Source organism: Rhinatrema bivittatum, chromosome 7, assembly GCF_901001135.1.
Source record: "Rhinatrema bivittatum chromosome 7, aRhiBiv1.1, whole genome shotgun sequence".
In the NCBI taxonomy this organism is placed as follows: Eukaryota; Metazoa; Chordata; class Amphibia; order Gymnophiona; family Rhinatrematidae; genus Rhinatrema; species Rhinatrema bivittatum.
Window position 1 is genome coordinate 153,697,228 of NC_042621.1, and position 20,656 is coordinate 153,717,883.

Here is a 20,656-nt window from a genome sequence, read left to right on the forward strand (position 1 = left end):
CCTCTGAATGTCTTTCATATCTCCCTTTCTCCCCTCCCTCTAGAGTGCACATCTTTAAGTTCTTAATTCTCATCTTGTAGGCCTTTTGGTGCCTGCTGTGCTTCACAGTTCCCTTGCCCAAAGTAGAAGATAGATCTTACTCAATAAGAAAGATTCCCATGCAGAGATTAATTGTAATTTAAATCAGTTAATAAAACTAGTATGATAAGCATCAGGCAAACATTAGAGGTTTGATGATATAAAGCATTTTAGGACATTCAACTACACTCTTGGACATTTTAATATTTTAATATTTGTTCACTAGCCTGCTTCAGTTGATGAATGGTAAACCAACCACTTCTGCAGTTATTGGGAATTTTGGGAGTTATAAGAGCACATTACACACTTATAATGCTTGAATAAGAGTTTATGGAACCACTTTCTTGACAATGTATTATGTTTTGTCAAATTGTAATGTCACCACAGAATTATGCAAGCAGAGGGCACTGGTCATTTGTTCCATTATTGCAAAATTATAGAAACAATTGTATTTGAGTAAAAGTTTCCTTTTATGTTGGAATTCGTAAATGTAAAAAAGAAATTGTTCCTTTTGCCCATTACACCTTATGTTTGGTCTCCTTTTTTATTCCTGTGGTTCTGTATGCATTACATCATTGTAACCTTTTTTGTAATTAATTCTGCTCTCTTACCATTAGTAATACATGAGCTCATTTCAGGTCTTATTTACACAAGCACTATTGCCCCCAGTTAATTTCACTGTCTCGATCTTGTTACAATGCAGGGATGAATGGCAGAGGCGCACCACAGAAATCGTTGCTATTGATGCATTCCACTTTCGACGTTACTTTGATCAGTTTGCACCAGATAAAATAAGAAGAGAGCTCAACAAGGCTAGTAACTTCTCTTAAACTGTTTTTGCCATCCTGGGCATGTCATTTATTTACAGCAATTTAATTAAGTTTTGACATAGGCATTTCAATAATTCTTAATCTGTCACCTATCCTATCAAGGAGACATCTTGCTAGTTCTCGTGGCAGTTCATGTTGTTCATCTATGAGTTTAAAATAAAGAGCTTGGAATACAATGGAGCCACCCTGAATGAAGAATAGCGATTTTTCATACACCAGAGCAAAAATATAAATACAGTCAAATTCTGTTAAATGGCTAACACTTGTTTAGATATGCATTGCTGCTTGAGGATCATAGTCATTGCAATTGTACTGATATGTTTAGGAATGTATTCCTGCTTTATGTAGCACTCATTTCGAAATTCATTCTTAGCCTATTTAGCACCTCTGCATTAGTGCTGAATAGGCACATGTTTAGATATGTACCTGCAGAATAAAACTGACTTGCATGCATACCGCTGTTGAAGTAATTTAGTTAAGATATGTTTTATTCCTTGATCAGTGCCAGTTTAGGAACCTATAGCAGGGTAAAGCACCAGTTGAGCAATAATTTATGAAAAGATAGGAAACATGCAAAAGCTTCTTGTCATGGTCCTTTTGGACTTTATCCTAAAGCAGAAGAGTTGGGGGATAGGCATGTCCTGATTTGGTCCACCATAATATACCCCACAGCCAGTGTGAAACAATCCTCTCAAAGAGAAACAGTAGTTGAAAAAATATTTCTTATTAATTATCTGAAAAATATTTTATTAGGAGGTCCACAAATGTAAACAAATCACCTTTCCACGAAGATAATTAGATAGAATAAGTTTGTTAAATAATTAGGTTATTCTGTCTGGTGCAGTAATATGTTAAAACACCACCCACTATAAAATATTTTATTTATTTATTTTATGATTGGCACACTTGTTTCCTAATTACTTATTTTTTGTGGTTAATTAATAGATAGTAAAAGCTAAATTGTATCAGAAGCACCTTTTGTAGAGATCAATGTGAATGGACCTTCCTCCAAGATTTCACTTAATAACCAGTTTGTCCTTGAAAGGAATATGGATAGCCTGATTACTCTGACTGAAAAGATTGTTATTGTACTGCAGTGTGTGCAACTGAGAAAAGGAATGTCATTTTTTCCAGCATAACATAAGAGTTGACCATTTCTAGTAAAGGGCTCTGCCATTGAGTATTGGATCTTTAATTCTTCTGTCTGTGCACTCTTATTTTTATTTGAAATATATATTATTTTGTTCATTGAAGACATGTGACAGCAAACCAAATCACCAGAAATAGTATACTTGTATTTTATTTAAATATCTAAGTGCAGTTGTATATAAGAGGTTCCTGTGATGTTTGCTATACTAATTTTACTATTGTGTGTTTAGCAGGGTGGGTCATAAGACATAAAGTTCAAAAGATTTTGTTTTGTGGTAAACTTTCTCATGATGATGGTAATGGTATTTAGGAATATGGGAAGCTTGATTCAGGAAGGGACTGAGTAGGAAGGAAAGGGAGGAGGAATGGCACTAATAATATATATATATATATATATATATATATATATATTAAAGCAACAGAATTGCAGGACTTACGAGGAAAGGAGGTGTGGGTTGATCTGGAACGAGGGAGTGGAACATCTGTTTATATTAGTGTACTATATAGACCTCTAAAGCAATCAGAAGAAATAGAGATTTAATGGAGGATATTCACAAAATTGCTATGAAAGGAGTGGTACTATTGCTAGATGATTTCAATCTGTTGATTGGGATATCCTGGCTGCAGGAGGGGGTGATGCTAGACCTGATGCTTTCCAATGGAGGCAGTGTTTCTGATGTTGTAATGAGCAATCATCTGGGATCCAGTGATTACAGGATGATGTAGTTCAATATTAGAGCACAGGAAATGAAGGTTCATTCAAAAGTGAGGGTCCTAGACTTCAGGAAACCTAACTTTGTTAAAATCCTTCACAATGAAAATTGACAAATTTTAAAAATAATCTCCTCTCAGATATTTACTGTCCATTATTGCCTTGCCTATTTTAAAGGCCCTCATTTTTTTGCAAAGTCCATTAGGGTTTATTGCTTAAAAGTCTATTGTGCACTACTAAGTCTATTGTGCACTACTAAACGACGGTATAGAAAAGTTTTTAAATAAATAAAATAAAATAAAGTGGTACTAAATAAAATGCCTCATGTTTTTACATTAACAGCGTGAATATACTTTAATTAGAAAGTTAAATTGCTAAAAGTTCACGGTAGCTTATTAATTTTTTACTTTGAATATAAATTTTGCATGTAGCAGACTGCAAGAAATCTTTCTATTTGCAAACATGGAAAATTTTGCAAGTGACGCTTTTCTCACTATATGGTGAAATAATGCACATTATTGCAAAGACCTCCTACTATGTCATGATTTAGCGCATAAAGCACCATTTGCAGAGTTTTCTGCACCTTAGTACATGAGCCTCTTTGTGTTTGCTTCAGTCATATGGCTAAGCAGACTTCAAAAGGCTGGACTTGAATGTTTTGATGATGAATTCTAAGCTAATACTTTCATGCAGAGATCTTTTAGCATCCCTGTCAAAGTTTAAATTAGTAGTGGCCTAGGACCAAAATATTTTGTGTCTGGTAATTGAAAATTGAATGTACACTGACTTAGTTATCCAGCACTCCATGAGGACTTTGGGGTTAAGGGTCATAGCTCACACCAGAACAATAGGATTGGGGCTGAAAAAATAGGCTAAATAGTTAAATAGACAAGATATTGAGCAGATCCTGATGAAGACCCACAGCCAGCAATGATAGGTAAAGCTGCAACACAGCTTCAGGGATTTCTAGAAAAGAAAGAGTTCAAACTGGGGCACGTTTGTTGACGGCATAGGTTAAGGAGCTAGGTCACAGGCAGCATGGGAACCTTTGTATTTAGTTTGTACTTAGGACACTGCTGATTCATGTGGGTTACTAAGCTTTGGCAGCTCATTGACCTGGTGATCAGATGAAAAAATATCTAAATTCAGATCCTTGTTGGCCTTGTAGCATAGTGGTTAGAGTGCAAAATGGAAACTGCATCATTTGACTCTGGCTATGATGTCACTTAACATTCCTGTGCTTAAGCTTGGATTGTAAGCTCTTATGAGAAGGGATATTATAATTGTCATTTATCTTGTGAATTGATGACCTTGTAAAAATAATACAGATTATCACTCTTGTTGTCCCTTAGTCTCTATTGCAGATATGTTGTCATAAAGAGCAATGAAAAGGCAGTGAAACTTTTTGACATGTCACACAAGAAGTCCTAATTCTGGTTCTAAGTTTTTGCTATATAGGTAGCTTTGTAGTTACTAGCAAATATAGCATTAATACATGACATTTGTGCTTCAACCTTGTACTTGTTTTGCTAGACAAATAGATGCTGTAAATTAGATAGAGATGCTACATTAACAGAAAATGTGGACCACAAGGTTATAGAAACTTTTTTAGAATAGAACAAGGCCATGCTAATGCTGCAAATCCCCAAGAAGACAATTACATACAAAACAAGGATTAATTAGCATGGAAAGCGAGAGCAAATTACCACATGTCCATTCAGATTAATTGTCTATAGTAGAAAGCCAATCAGAAATTTTGACAATTATGTAACCTAGTTTAAGGGTTGGAAAAATACAATTGTAAATTCTATATTTATAAATGATCTGAAAAAGGGTACGACGAGTGAGGTGATCAGATTTGCGGATGACACAAAATTATGCAGAGTAGTTAAATCTCGGGCAGATTGTGATGAATTGCAAGAGGACCTTGCGAGACTGGAAGATTGGGCTTCCAAATGACAGATGAAATTTAATGTGGACAAGTGCAAAGTGATGCACTTAGGGAAAAATAACCCCTGCTGTAGTTATACAATGTTAGGTTCTATCTTCGGAGTTACCACCCAGGAAAGAGATCTAGGCGTCATAGTGGATAATACATTGAAATCGTCGACTCAGTGTGCTGTGGCGGTCAAAAAAGCAAACAATGTTAGGAATTATTAGGAAGGGAATGGCAAATAAAAGGATGAATGTCATATTGCCTCTGTAGTTAGTATAACTGTAGTATATAGTAGTTAGTGTAACTGGGTTTGAAAAAGGTTTAGATAAGTTCCGAGAGAAAAAATTCATAAACTGAGCAATAGTAGCTTGAGATTTATTTAATGATTGGGTACTTGGCAGGTACTTGTGACTTGGATTCACCATTGTTGGAAACAGAATACTGGGCTTGATGGACCCTTGGTCTGACCCAGTATGGCAATTCTTATGTTTTTATGTTTTATATAATATCTTATCTGTAAAATCATTTGAGAGAGGGAGTTCTATGCTGGTGCTTGGCATGGCACTCTGCCAGTCTCTCTAAGGCCGCCTTATATTATTTTATAGCACTTAAATAAAAAGCTTTCTCTACAGATGTTGTCTCTAAGCATCTATTTCAGAGAACACCATCACTCTTCTAAGAAAGCAGAAAAGAAATCAAGAGTATATTCTGTTAAAATGCCTTGGAGTCCTCACACTACTGTTCCATTTGTTCAACTGCAGTGACTGGGGCAATAGCACCTAGAAAAGATTTAACTAGATACAAACCAGGCCTGGATTTAGACAAAAGCAATATAGGCAATGGCCAGTGGTGCCAAATTTGGATAAATGCTGGAGAGCCAGGCCTTCCACCTTTGTCCTATTCTCAGCATGGGTCCTATGAGCCAGGACATGTTGCAGGCCCTGTGGTAACCCCTACCCTTCCTGCTGGCTCCGCTCTTATGTTCAAGTTGCTGCTGCTGCTGCTGCCGCCCCACAAAAAAGGACAGCAGCAGGCCCCCAAGGGTCTCTGGAGGCAAGGTGAGGGGGAAAAGGACTCTTCTTGTGCTGCCATGCCCTCCAGTGATTTCTGAGGATAGGGAAATCCTTCCCCCTTCTCACACTCTGTTCATCTCTGACTGCCCCACTCCCCCCACCCCCAGTGCCTATGGGCACACAAATTTTAAATCTGGCACTGTCACAAATGTGTCTGGATCATAGCTTAGAACCGGCTTTTGTTAACTTCAGATATGTAAACTTTGTTAAGGAATTTTTCCAGACTGTATGTACTAAATAGAATTGATTCTTTTACTCATTTGGATATATTGATTACAAAATGCTGTACAGAAGAAGCAGTAGATGTTAAGCATCACTTTTATTAAGCTTCCTTTTTTTGTTTTTTATAACTAGTACATAACATCACATTTTTTTTATTTTGTAGATTACTGAGGAGAGCTCAGGATCCTTGCAAATATTTGACCATGTATGTCAGAGATAATGGAGCTGGTGCCCACCATCCAGCTAATTCATTACCACCTTCTTTCTTCATAGGGAGTTTTAAAAGTATTTTAATATTGGTTATTCCAATTAGAAGCTTTAAATCAGACATCTCTTATTTGAGCACCCTGTCCCTTCAGTTATAAAATCCATTACATCCTTTTTTTTTATTGTTTCACAAACAAAGTTCTAGCATTTTTTTTTCTTTTCAGAATATGATGCACAGCTTGCAAAGCGATTTATGTAGTCTACATCTAGATATGCTGCTGTAGTTGAAGATCATTTTAGGTTTGATAATATTTTTCAGAGGCTAGTATTGGGATCATCAGAAACACTTTTGAGGAGGCAAGTTGCATGCCACAGCAAATGAGATCCATGTTTGAGTGCGCTATCTGGTGGGGCTGAGTTGCAATGAAGGAATGGTGCACTTGGGCGCTGAGGCTGGAACGGAGGGACTGCGGATGCTGCAGGGGTATCTCCTGCCATCCAAAGAGCAATACCAAGATTAGCCCTCCTGCCAGTAGACTACAAGAAGACCTGTATTATCTGGGCAAGCTCATCCTGGGAATGGGGATAATTATAAATTGTCTTTTCTAATTTAAAAAAAAAAAAAAGCTTAATTCATGAAAATTTGTAAACATATTGGGGCGGATTTTAAGAGCCCTGCTCGCCTAAATCCGCCCAAATCCAGGCGGATTTAGGCGAGCAGGGCCCTGCGCGCCGGTGAGCTTATTTTACATAGGCCTACCGGCGCGCGCAGAGCCCCGGGACTCGCGTAAGTCCCGGGGTTTTCTGAGGGGGGCGTCGGGGGCGGGCCCGAACTGCGCGGCATTTTTGGGGCATGTCGGGAGCGTTCCAGGGGCGTGGCTACGGCCCGGGGCGGTCCGGGGGCGTGGCCGCGCCCTCCAGACCCGCCCCCAGGTCGCGTCAAGGCGCGCTAGTGGCCCGCTGGCACGCGGGGATTTACGTCTCCCTCCGGGAGGCGTAAATCCCCCGACAAAGGTAAGGGGGGGGTTTAGACCGGGCCGGGCGGGTGGGTTAGGTAGGGGAAGGGAGGGGAAGGTGAGGGGAGGGCAAAAGAAAGTTCCCTCTGAGGCCGCTCCGATTTCGGAGCGGCCTCGGAGGGAACGGGGGTAGGCTGCGCGGCTCGGCGCGCGCCGGCAATACGGAATTGATAGCCTTGCGCGCGCCGATCCAGGATTTTAGCAGATACGCGCGGCTACGCGCGTATCTACTAAAATCCCGCATACTTTTGCTTGCGCCTGATGCGCCAGCAAAAGTACGCCAAATCGCGCGGTTTGAAAATCTACCCCATTGAGCAGTGAAACAAGTTGAATTTCATAGTTTCCTATGATATCTAAAGCAAAAACTAAAATGGGAAGCCCAAGAGAAATCCATTCATAAGTGTCTCAGCAAGTTTGCATAATATTGTCTCAACCACTTTTAGTGCTTTTCAACACACATCCCGTCCGGGAATGCTGCTCTGAAGTAAGCACAGAAGTGCATGCAAAATCACTCCCTCACATACTGTTATGTGTAAAACCCTAGGAGTAATTTTAAAAGCTCATTTCCATGCATAAAACTTTTGAAAATTACCCCATAATGTAACACATTTTTTGTATGTATTTATTTATTTATATATTTATTTTTCATATAGAAATGTAGAATTGCAATTGAGCACCTTTTTAATCCAGAATGGTGGGGACAAGGCTTATTCCTGATAATGGGTGTTTCGGGATAATGATAGTTCCAGATAATGCAAATTTCTGATATAAGAATTTTAGATAATGGACGTTTTTCCAGGTAATGGAACTTGCACCGAAGCCCATGAATTCTTTTTCAGATAATGGAAGTTCTCAGGTGAAGGAAATTTGGATTTACCAGGTTATGTATATGCATATATAATCTGATATTTTGTACCATGGCAGTGGCATCCCTTGAGCTAGCAATGAATCATTTTGAAAAAAAAAAAAAAAGTGAGAACATTTCATGGTGCTAGTTTCCTTCCATGGTATATAAATTTGCATATTATGACTACTAACTAGTAGGGCAACTTTCAGAATACTCTGCCAGCCAGTAGCAGGAGAGCTTTTAAAATGCTCGATGACATCAGAATGTGCTCTGACCTCCTTGAGATATCAACTAAATTCACCTGTTTCTCTACAAGAAAGAAAAAAAAACAGCAGTTTTGAATGTTGTGGAGCCTGCAGGCACATGTGATGTGAGCTGAGGTCATAGGGGGCTCTCTGGTATCTGGCAGAAATTTGAATGAAATGGGATGAATAATTCAAACGTTAAGGGGTCACAGACAGGTACACTAGATTGATTCACCTGGGGAATTCTGCAGACAGTATTTTAAAATTCTACATACTTTTTGTCAAAATACAATTTAATCATGGTTTGAGAGTAATAATTAATTGAAACTGTTTCATGGCTGCTGTTTCTTTCACATTTTGTAAATTGGCACCTCTCATACCCTGGTGGAGCCATGACTGCCTGGTCACGCCAGCCCTGCTGAGTGTACTTTATTGCATTGGCCTGTTTGTGCTTATTTTCTTGTCTATGCAAGAATTGAAAATCCTGTGTAAGGGGGAAGTTCTGTGCATAATCTGTGTTGCTTAGTGATGCCAAATTTCCCCAGGAGTAACATGATTTTATGAGGCCAGTTTCTCAGTGCATAACTAAACTCAAAAATTATAAAAAAAAACAAAACACAAAACTTTACTAATATTGGGCCCTTTTCTGTCCCAAAACATTCTCCCAACCTATTTCCCCACATCAGTTGTCCCAAAAAGTTAGCTAGATTGAATTGTTTGTCTCACACACAGATCATTATAAGACCCTTTCTTGTAAACTGGCAAGATTGTGCTGCAGAAGAAAAGGAAATAATTTTTCTTTTCTTATTTATGAATTTTAAAAGAATCTTGTTTTCTTTATTATTTTAAGTAGATGCTTTTGTCTAACAATGTGTTTTGGATGTTGGTGACGGATATTTTGGTCACCCTTTTAGCTTTCTTGTATATAATGATTGGTTAAGAAAGCAGTACTGTTATAGGCTTGCTGCAGTCCAGAGGCAGATCATCATACTGCTCACCAGTCACATTACTCATATCTGTAGTTTTTTCAGTGTTTAGTATCCACTATTCACTGGCCAGATGTAAACAATTTGTTAGAATTTACAGGCAACACAAATAAGCCACAAGTTTATGGTAGCTCAAATGGATGTCAGTTTTGCCCATTCAGTTGATAAATTTGTGTTAGTTTATAAATTCTGTTGGATAACAAAAGCCTAGTATACTTTAATACAACTTGACTGTTTTTATTGTGGCTTTACAGGTTTTGAAATACTGTGTACTGTAGCTTTTATATAACTAAGAAGTACTGTATTTTTCGCTCCATAAGACGCACCTGACCATAAGACGCACCTAGGATTCAGAGGGGGGAAATAAAAAAAAAAAAAAAATTTTGTGCTAAACCGGCTCTGTTCCTGGGCGTCTGTGCGTCTTATGGAGCAAATTAGGGGAGTGCTAACTTTTTTTTTTTTCTCCCCATTTTGTTTTCGAGTCTGGGGAGGGCCATTTCGGTCCACTCCCCAGATCAGAAAACTTTTCTTTCTCTGGGAACCCCCCCCCCCAAAAAAAAACCCCCCCATCCCAACCCTTTAAATTAATTAACAACCCCCCACCCTCCTGACCCACCTCCAAGACCTGCCAACTTACTTTACTACAACCCCCACCCTCCTGACCCCCCCCCCTCCAAGACCTACCAAAAGTTCCTGGTGGTCCAGCAGGGGTCCAGGAGCGGTCTGGGAGCGATCTCCTGGGCTTGGGCCGTCGGCTGCCAGTAAACAAAATGGCGCCGACGGCCCTTTGCCCTTACCATGTCACTGGGGCCGACCAATGGCAGCAGTAGCCCCTGTGACATAGTAAGGGCAAAGGGCCGTCGGCTGCCAGTAATCAAAATGGCGCCGACGGTCCTTTGCCCTTACTATGTCACAGGGACTACCGCTGCCATTGGTCGGTCCCAGTGACATAGTAAGGGCAAAGGGCCGTCAGTGCCATTTTGATTACTGGCAGCGGACGGCCCAAGCCCAGGAGATTGCTTCCGGACCGCTCCTGGACCCCTGCTGGACCACCAGGGACTTTTGGCAGGTCTTGGGGGAGTCAGGAGGGTGGGGGGGTTTTGTTAGATTTTTAGTTTTGTTTTTTTTTTTATATTCGCTCCATAAGACGCATATACATTTTCCCCCCACTTTTGAGGGGAAAAAAGTGCGTCTTATGGAGCGAAAAATACGGTAAGTTATTTCACTTCTACTGTCATGCCTCCACTGCTCAGTTGTGCAAGGATCCCCGAGGTAGTTGGAAGGGAAGTCTCCTGAGGCTGAACACAGCACTGTGTTAAATACTGTAGAACTGTGCTTTGTTGTCAATAGCCTCTCCCTTTCCTTGGTTGAATCAATCACCTTCGCAATATTCATGCACCTACCAGTGACAGATTATTTTTTGCTGCTGTTAGGCATTGTTGGTGCTACCATCCTTCCTAAGGAAGTCAGACATAACCTAGGACAGGAGCCCATTGGAGCAACTCAATCTACCTGGCCCTTGTGTTCACAAATCTTCACCAGGCATTAAAAACCACAGAGGTAGTGAGTGGGGTGATAGCCACCAAGAAACTCCCTGGTCCTGTGCAGACTGCTGGGATTGTGTAACTCTGCTCCCTTTAATGGGACACATAATTGTGCCATACCTAAGGGATCTTCAGAACTAGAAGTCCCATGCAAAAAGCCAGGTCTGGACCCTGCCACAACCCAACTCCTATCCCGTGTTTATACGTAGCTGTCAGAACCCCAAATGATCCCATACTGTTACTAAGAGCTATGTTGGAAATTTTGCAAGAATGTGCTATTACTCTTGGCAATCTATTTTTTTCTGGTTACATTAGATATAGTCTCAAGTGTTGAAAAAAATCTCCATGAAAATTCAGAATTCATGGAACAAACTTTTGGACCTTGGGCTGCTGGAGAAGAGACGGCTGAGGGGGAGATATGATAGAGGTTTTTAAGATCATGAGAGGTCATGAACGAGTAGATGTGACTCGGTTATTTACACTTTCGAATAATAGGAGGACTAGGGGGCATTCCATGAAGTTAGCAAGTAGCACATTTAAAACTAATCTGAGAAAATTCTTTTTCACCCAACACACAATAAAGCTCTGGAATTTGTTGCCAGAGGATGTGGTTAGTGCAATTAGCGTAGCTGGGTTAAAAAAAGGTTTGGATAAGTTCTTGGAGGAGAAGTCCATTAACTGCTATTAATCAAGTTGACTTAGGGAATAGCCACTGCTATTAATTGCATCAGTAGCATGGGATCTTCTTAGTGTTTGGGTAATTGCCAGGTTCTTGTGGCCTGGTTTGGCCTCTGTTGGAACAGGATGCTGGGCTTGATGAACCCTTGGTCTGACCCAGCATGGCGATTTCTTATGTTCTTATGTTCAAGTCACTTGAGCTATCTCAAGTAAGGGGTAAGGCCAGTCAACCTCTCCCTTCCCCCCGCTGAGTCCGTGGGCGACCACGAGGCCTGCCGCGCCGGCCAGACGCCGTTCCATCCGCACTGAATAGAGGGAGATAGACCCGCCTCTAGCAACCTACCGCAGCCAATCGCGAACGGCACAGAGGGCATTTAAAAATCCAGCCGCGCTCAAATCCTGCCTCTTCTGCCCGGCAAACTCCTACTGCAGCGGCGCTTTCAGGGAGAACGAACGCTCTCGGGATCGAGGGAGGGCCTGCGCGGTCGGCGCCACAGACCCATCAGGGTAAGGCCAGTCAACCTCTCCCTTCCCCCCGCTGAGTCCGTGGGCGACCACGAGGCCTGCCGCGCCGGCCAGACGCCGTTCCATCCGCACTGAATAGAGGGAGATAGACCCGCCTCTAACAACCTACCGCAGCCAATCGCGAACCGCCGAAGCCAACCTCCAATAGGAACCAGCCCAGAGGGGCTTTAAATTCGATTAAGCCCGGCGCCGCGCGCCTAAGGAGCGCCTTTGTCACGCTCCTTCGTCTCAGCCCCGAGGAAGCCACTATCCCCATCCTCAGAGGAAAATATAACTTATACAAATGCCAATGACCATGGACAAACGGATTTCTCGGAACGAATAAAGCCAGCACGCACCAACCACTTCCAAACATCTCTACCATTCCTTTCCAGCCAAAATACTGCACCCTTTACAATCTCACCAGAGTCCACCAAGACAAATCAGCATGCTATCCAGCCCTCACAACATCTACTCCTGCTTTCCAGCATCCACTCCAGTAGTTCCAGCATCCACTCCACAGGTTCCAGCATCCACTCCAGCTATTCCAGCATCCACTCCACAGGTTCCAGCATCCACTCCAGTAGTTCCAGCATCCACACCAGCAGTCCAGCATCCACTCCAGTAGTTCCAGCATCCACTCCACAGGTTCCAACATCCACTCCAGCTATTCCAGCATCCATCCTAGCAGATTCTGAACATAACCGGTCACAGACCTTCCTGTTATAACACTAGCAAATCAGCATACAATGACACACTGCCACTCCATCCCCATACTCAAGAGAAAACCCAGAAATAACTCTCCACCAGACCCCATTCAGACACCCAGACAACAAAGACTCATCAACATCATGACATCTCCCATTACACAACTTCTAGGCCTCTCATTATTCACTTTAACCTTATTCAATGCACAGTCACTTTCCAAAAAAATGCACCTTCTCAATGATTACCTCATTGACAACAACCCTGACATATGTGCAATAACAGAAACTTGGTTAAAACCCACGGACATATCATTAACCAACCAATTACCTACACAATCCTTCGACCTCTTCTCAATACCCAGACCAAAAAAGAAAGGAGGAGGAATTCTACTTGCTGCAAAAAAACAACTGGGCATAACCCTACAACTATCTTACGCCACTTCAAATCTTGAATGCTCCATATTCAAATCTCAACATCTACAAATTTTCCTCATCTACGCCACACCAGGAACTCTAGAGGCTAACCCCTCCCCTCTAATAGAGATAATAGCCAAACACCTAAACTCAGACAAACCAACCATCATACTGGGAGACTTCAACATTCACGTGGACTCCATCCCTCAATCTACTAACTGCGAAACCTTCCTTTCCTCCCTCAGTCATCTTGGATTCTCACAAATAATCAGCGGGCCCACCCACAAAGCAGGTCATACATTAGACCTCATATTTATCAACGATAGCTGGTCCATCCATACCAATCCCACCTGCACACCAATCCCCTGGTCAGACCATCAGATCATAGACACAACCCTCAAAATGAAAAACTCACCACCTCCAAACATCTCCAAAACCACCATTCATTTCAGGAAACCATGCTCTCTGGAGTTACTCTCAGAACACTGCTCCAAAGATCTCAAACAAATAGACCTCTCAGACGCCAACACAGCCACCACCTCATGGATCAAACTCACGAACAAAATAGCGGATCAACTCTGTCCAACCTCCTCAAAAGTAATCCAATCGGCACGAGACAACAGAAAACCATGGTTCACCCCGGAACTCAAAGCCCTAAAACAAAAATTACGAAACAAAGAACAAAGCTGGAGAATCAACCCTACACCCACATCCAGACTGGACTACAAAGCCACACTCAACACCTATAGAAACGCCATACACAAAACAAAAAAGGACTTCTATGCAAAAAGAATTCATAACTTCATCTTCGACTCTAAAGCGTTATTCTCTTACGTATCATCTCTCACCAAACCGACACCACCATCCATTCCAGACCAACTAGCGCTCAGCAAGGCCAACGAATTAGCCACCTACTTCAAAACAAAAATCTCAAACCTCACTAGCTCCCTCACAACCCATCAAACTCTACCAATACCTCATAGCTCATACCAACCCACTCTGAATTCTAGACTAAAGTCATTCGAGCCCACATCCGCCATGGAGATTGAAAATTTACTTAAAAAAATTAAACCATCTGCACATCCATCGGACCCACTCCCTACCAATCTGCTCACTGCCATCCCTAACACCGTCGCAAAACCTATTGCAGAAATCATCAACACCTCTTTGGCCATGGGCACAGTTCCTAACCAACTAAAACTTGCAATCATCAAACCCCTACTGAAAAAAACCAAATGCATCACTAACGGACCCAGCTAACTTCAGACCCATTGCAAACCTGCCCCTGATCTCCAAATTGATGGAAAAAGCCGTAAACAAACAACTTTCCGATTATCTCGAGGAATACAACATTCTCTCCCCTGCACAATATGGTTTTCGAAAATCACTAAGCACAGAGTCTCTTTTGCTTTCTCTCACTGATAATTTACTTTTGAACCTGGAGAAAAAACAATCATTCTTACTGGTCCTACTAGACCTATCCTCAGCGTTCGACACGGTAAATCACTCACAACTCTTGGAACAACTATCAAACATAGGAATTAAAGGCACAGCTCTCAGTTGGTTCAAATCATTCCTATCAAACAGGTTTTACCAGGTCAGAATTAATAACAAGGATTCTAACCCCATCCTATCAGACCAAGGTGTACCTCAAGGTTCTTCCCTCTCTCCCACCCTGTTCAACGTCTACCTCCTCCCCCTCTGCCATCTGCTATCACAGCTTAAACTTACTCATTACCTCTATGCAGACGACATCCAGATCCTCATCCCTATCACAGAATCTATTCAAAAAACCTTCGCCTACTGGGAGAATTGTCTTCAACCAATTAAACAAGTACTCTCCAGCCTGAACCTGATTCTAAACTCCAGCAAAACAGAGTTGCTACTGATTTCACACAACCCGAACACCCACACACCTAACCTGACACAAACCACATCTTTAAACATTGAGCTCTCTGCTGACGTCAGGAATCTAGGAGCATGGCTGGACAATCAACTTAACCTAAAAAAATTCATAAACACAACCACCAGGGACTGCTTCTTTAAACTACAGGTCCTAAAGAAACTAAAGCCACTCCTTCACTTCAATGACTTTCGCCTCGTACTTCAATCCATTATTTTTTCGAAACTTGATTACTGCAACTCAATCTTACTTGGCCTCCCCTCCAACAGCATCAAACCCCTACAGATAGTACAAAATGCCGCAGCCAGAATCCTAACTAACACGAAGAGAAGAGACCATATTACCCCCATCTTGAGCAACCTCCACTGGCTACCCATCAAACAGAGAATCCTTTATAAAACATTAACCATCATTCATAAAGCAATTCATAACGTCGCACCTATATCTCTACAAACCCAACTTCGTCCACACTTATCTTCCAGACCCATCAGAAGCGCCTACAAAGGCACATTAGCCGCAGCTCCTGCCAAATCAACACTAAGAAAAAGAGCACTCTCCACTGCGGGACCACACCAATGGAATGCGCTCCCACCAGACCTTCGACTCGAATCCAATCTACTAGAGTTCAAAAAAAGGTTAAAAACCTGGCTCTTCAGGCAAGCTTTCCAATAGGCACCTCCTCCTGACTTTCAGATCCAACCATTGCAGGGTATCACCAACACCTTGCCACTTAATTTTCATACCGTAATTGCTTATTCACAATTCTAACAGTCATTATTCACCTTTATATAACCGTCTACTGCAGACCATATTCGCTACTAAAGTTCCTTGTAAAAAAGGTTAAATCTGTTAAACGCTATTGTTACACTCTATGTTATTTGTAATAATGTTCAATGGTTTATTGTTATTGTTCCATGTTCTATGTAAAAAAACCCAGGTCTAACTTCCCAGACCAGGGCAACCTCTTTCGTTACTTGTAAACCGGACTGATTTGTATTGCATACAGGAATTCCGGTATATAAAAATTTAAAATAAATAAAATAAATCTCAGTTATGAACAGGTAACAAATTAAAGCATTCCCTTTACGTACCAGGATCATTCCAGACGGTGGGTTATGTCCCCCGTCCAGCAGATTGAGTCAGAACAAAATCTTCCAGGGGAGGACCTATATAAGCACACCTCCCCTGCCTCAATTCTCAGTATCATTCTGACTCCAGCAGATGTGAGCAGGGGACACGGTGGTCCCCAGCGCTTTAGCTTAAGGCTCCTTTTCTGGGGGATCAAGTAAAAAAAATAAAAAAAAAATAATATAAAGAGTAAGATCACAGTCTAGAGGACTTCTTTAGGCAGGGGAACGGCTCTCAGCCCCGTTGGGTTGGTTGCTCTCCCTCTCTGAAAGCATGTAAGACGTCCACTTCTGTCACCTATGTCAGGGTATGGAAGATTTTTGAGGAGTGGTGCAGATCGCGTGCGATTCCGCCAACGCAGGCCTCGGTGGCACAGGTCCTCTCCTTCCTACAGGCCGGTCTGGATTTGGGTCTCGCCTATAATTCACTCCGGGTTCAGGTGGCGGCCTTGGGGGCCTTCCTTCATAGTGGAAACAAGGAGTTCCTGTCTTCACATCCGGATGTCCTACATTTCCTCAAAGGAGTGAGACACTTGAAGCCTCCGATTCGTCCGCCTTGTCCCTCATGGAATCTGAACCTGGAACTTCGTGCTCTCTGCGGTTCACCCTTCGAGCCTCTGAGTACAGCCACCATCAAGGACGTCACTCTCAAGACCATCTTTCTGGTTGCGATCAGCTCGGCGCTGCGGATCTCCGAGCTGCAGGCGCTATCCTGCCGTGAGCCATACCTTCGATTTACACCTGGCAGAGTTTCCCTGCGTACCGTACCATCGTTCCTCCCTAAGGTGGTCTCGGCTTTCCATCTCAACCAATCGGTGGATCTCCCCTCATTTTCCTCCTCTGAGTCGGGTGACCTGCGCAGACTAGATGTACGGCGTTCTTTGATGCACTATCTGGAGGTCACGAATGATTTCCGGCTTTCCGATCATTTGTTTGTCCTTTGGTCGGGTCCCAGGAATGGTTGCATGGCCTCCAAGCAATCCATTGCTCGCTGGCTGAAGGGAGCGATCATAGCGGCGTATCTTGGAGCAGGTAAGTCTCCACCGCTAGCGGTTAAGGCTCATTCCCTTCGCGCCCAGGCCACATCTTGGGTGGAGAGAACGTCAGTCTCCACTCAGGAGATCTGTAGGGCGGCCACCTGGAAGTTGCTCCATACTTTTGCGAGACATTATCGCCTGAACGTCCGTGCGCCGTCGGGTGGTCAGCTTGGAGACAGGGTCATACGCGCAGGGTTGTTCGCAGCCCACCCATGATGGGGAAGCTTTGGTACATCCCACTGTCTGGAATGATCCTGGTACATACAGGGAAAAGAAAATTATTCCTTACCTGCTAATTTTCGTTCCTGTAGTACCATGGAACATTCCAGACACCCTCCCTCGGTTTGGGGGTTGTTTGTGGGACATCCCTGCTTACCTGTCTTATCAATCTTTCACTCTGTACTTCTTGGTGCTGCGAGTCTGTTCTATCACGCAGTGCTGTTCGCAAGTTCACAGTTAAGAGTTTGGTTCCAAGTCTAGTTGCTGTCAGTTTGACAGCTGAATTTCGGTTACTTGATCCCTCTGGTTCTGTCTCTTCTCTTCTTGGCTTTGCTAGTCTAGTTACTGAGAACTGAGGCAGGGGAGGTGTGGTTATATAGGTCCTCCCCTGGAAGATTTTGTTCTGACTCCATCTGCTGGACGGGGGACATAACCCACTGTCTGGAATGATCCATGGTACTACAGGAACAAAAATTAGCAGTTAAGGAATAATTTTCTTTTCTCTATTGTAAACTCTTAAGGCTGGAATATGTTCAAGACATGTTATGAAAAGAATAAATTGGCATGAAATGGCTCCACTGTTTGTGAAGGACAAATTTAAAAAGAAGATAGTTGATGCTACAGATTTCTTTTTTAAAGCACCAATCAAACCAAATTAATGTATTTAACAGATCTGCTTATTTCTGTCAATCAATGACTAAGAATACTTCAAACAGCCAAATCACCACTGAAGCATAGATCACATATGAACTTAACAGCATACTGGTGAAATTTGAAAAGCGGCAAATTCATACAAAATATGTCCAAAAATACCTCAAAAATCCCTTAAACAATAAAAAGTAAACATGATACTTAGCATAACATTATATGATATTGTTAGTTCTTAAGTGATTCAGTTTACAAAATTGTATTTTATAGCATGTTGCTACCTTGGCCAGCTCTGCACACATGATGCAGTTGAAATCCATAGAGGTACTAAAGGCTTGGGTATTGAACACACAGAGGTCTCTTCCTTACTCCTTTCCAAAGAGGTGGAGGATGTGCTGATATCCAACAAGAAGCCTTCAACCAGATAATCTCAAAGCTGGATCCCTTCTCCTGTAACCTGAAGGACTTGCTTCAGAATCTGTTCTTCCTCTCGTCTTCTGTCAAAGTTCATCAAAGTGGAAGGTGCCCTGATCTCTTTCCACCCTTTGGCATCAAAATTCATGAAAGGACTGTAGCATTCTAAGCCTCTGGTTAGTAAACTTCCAGAGCCTTTGGACTTCCGTGTAATCCTAACTCAACTCATGAAACCTGTCGAACCTTTTGACTTGGTGGACTTAAGAACATAAGAAATTGCCATGCTAGGTCAGAACAAGGGTCCATCAAGCCCAGCATCCTGTTTCCAACAGAGGCCAAACCAGGCCACAAGAACCTGGAAAGTACCCAATCACCAAGAAGATCCCATGCTACTGATGCCAGTAATAGCAGAGGCCATTCCTTAAGTCAATTTGATTAATAGCAGTTAATGGACTTCTCCAAGAACTTATCCAAACCTTTTCTAAACCCAACTAAACTAACATCACTAAGCACATCCTCTGGCAACAAATTCCACAGCTTAATTGTGCGTTGAGTGAAAAAGAATTTTCTCCAATTAGTCTTAAATGTGCTACTTGCTAACTTTATGGAGTGCCCCCTAGTCCTTCTATTATCCGAAAGTGTAAATAACCAATTCACATCTACTCATTCAAGACCTCTCATGATCTTAAAGACCTCTATCATATCCCCCCTCAGCCATCTCTTCTCCAAGCTGAACAGCCCTAACCTCTTCAGCCTTTCCTCATAGGGGAGCTGTTCCATCCCCTTTATCATTTTGGTTGCCCTTCTCTGTACCTTCTCCATCGCAACTATATCTTTTTTGAGATGCGGCGACCAGAATTGTACACAGTATTCAAGGTGCGGTCTCACCATGGAGTGATACAGAGGCAGTATGACATTTTCCATTTTATTAACCATTCTCATCCTGATGATTCCTAACATTGTTTACTTTTTTGACTGCTGCAGCACACTGAGCCGACGATTTCAAAGTATTATCCACTATGATGCCTGGATCTTTTTCCTGGGTGGTAGCACCTAATATGGAACCTAACATCATATAACTACAGCAAGGGTTATTTTTCCCTATATGCAACACCTTGCACTTGTCCACATTAAATTTCAACTGCCATTTGGATGCCCAATCTTCCAGTCTCGCAAGCTCCTCCTGCAATGTATCACAATCCACTTGTGATTTAACTACTCTGAATAATTTTGTATCATCCGCAAATTTGATAACCTCACTTGTCGTATTCCTCTCCAAATCATTTATAAATGTATTGAAAAGCACCGGTCAAAGTACAGATCCCTGAGGCACTCCGCTGTTTACCCTTTTCCACTGAGAAAATTGACCATTTAATCCTACTCTCTGTTTCCTGTCTTTTAACCAGTTTATAATCCACAAAAGGACATCACCATGACTTTTTAGTTTTCTTAGAAGCCTTTCATGAGGGACTTTGTCAAACGCCTTCTAAAAATCCAAATACACTGCACCTACCGGTTCACCTTTATCTACATATTTATTAACCCCTACAAAAAAGAGAAGCAGATTTGTTAGGCAAGACTTCCCTTGGGTAAATGCATGTTGACTGTGTTCCATTAAACCATGTCTTTCTATATGATCTATGATTTTGATCTTTAGAATAGTTTCCACTATTTTACCTGGCAGTGAAGTCAGGCTCACTGGTCTATAGTTTCCCGGATCGCCCCTGGAGCCTTTTTTAAATATTGAGGTTACTTTGGCCACCCTCCAGTCTTCAGGTACAATGGATGATTTTAATGATAGGTTACAAATTGTAACTAATAGATCAGAAATTTCATTTTTTTAATTCCTTCAGTACCCTGGGATGCATAACATCCGGTCCAGGTGATTTGCTACTCTTTAGTTTGTCAATCTGGCCTACAACATCTTCCAGGTTCACAGTGGTTTGGTTCAGTTCGTCTGACTCATCAGCCTTGAAAACCATCTCGAATTGGTATGTCCCCAACATCCTCAATAGTAAACACAGAAGCAAAGAATTAATTTAGTCTTTCTGCAATGGCTGTATCTTCCCTTAACAGCCCTTTAACCCCTCGGTCATCTAACAGTCCAGCAGGCTCCCTCACAGGTTTCTTGCTTTGGATATATTTTAAAAAGTTTATATT

The 20,656-nt window shown here is 42.0% G+C and overlaps 1 protein-coding gene across 1 annotated transcript in view; it reads left to right on the forward strand.

Moving 5' to 3' along the window:
* Positions 1 to 20,656, forward strand: part of PARG (poly(ADP-ribose) glycohydrolase) — a 511,630-nt gene that overhangs the window by 381,524 nt on the left and 109,450 nt on the right. Inside the window, exon 20 of the mRNA XM_029610698.1 lies at positions 782 to 890. Coding sequence (XP_029466558.1) covers positions 782 to 890 — 109 coding nt within the window. The remainder of the gene's footprint in view (positions 1 to 781; positions 891 to 20,656) is intronic.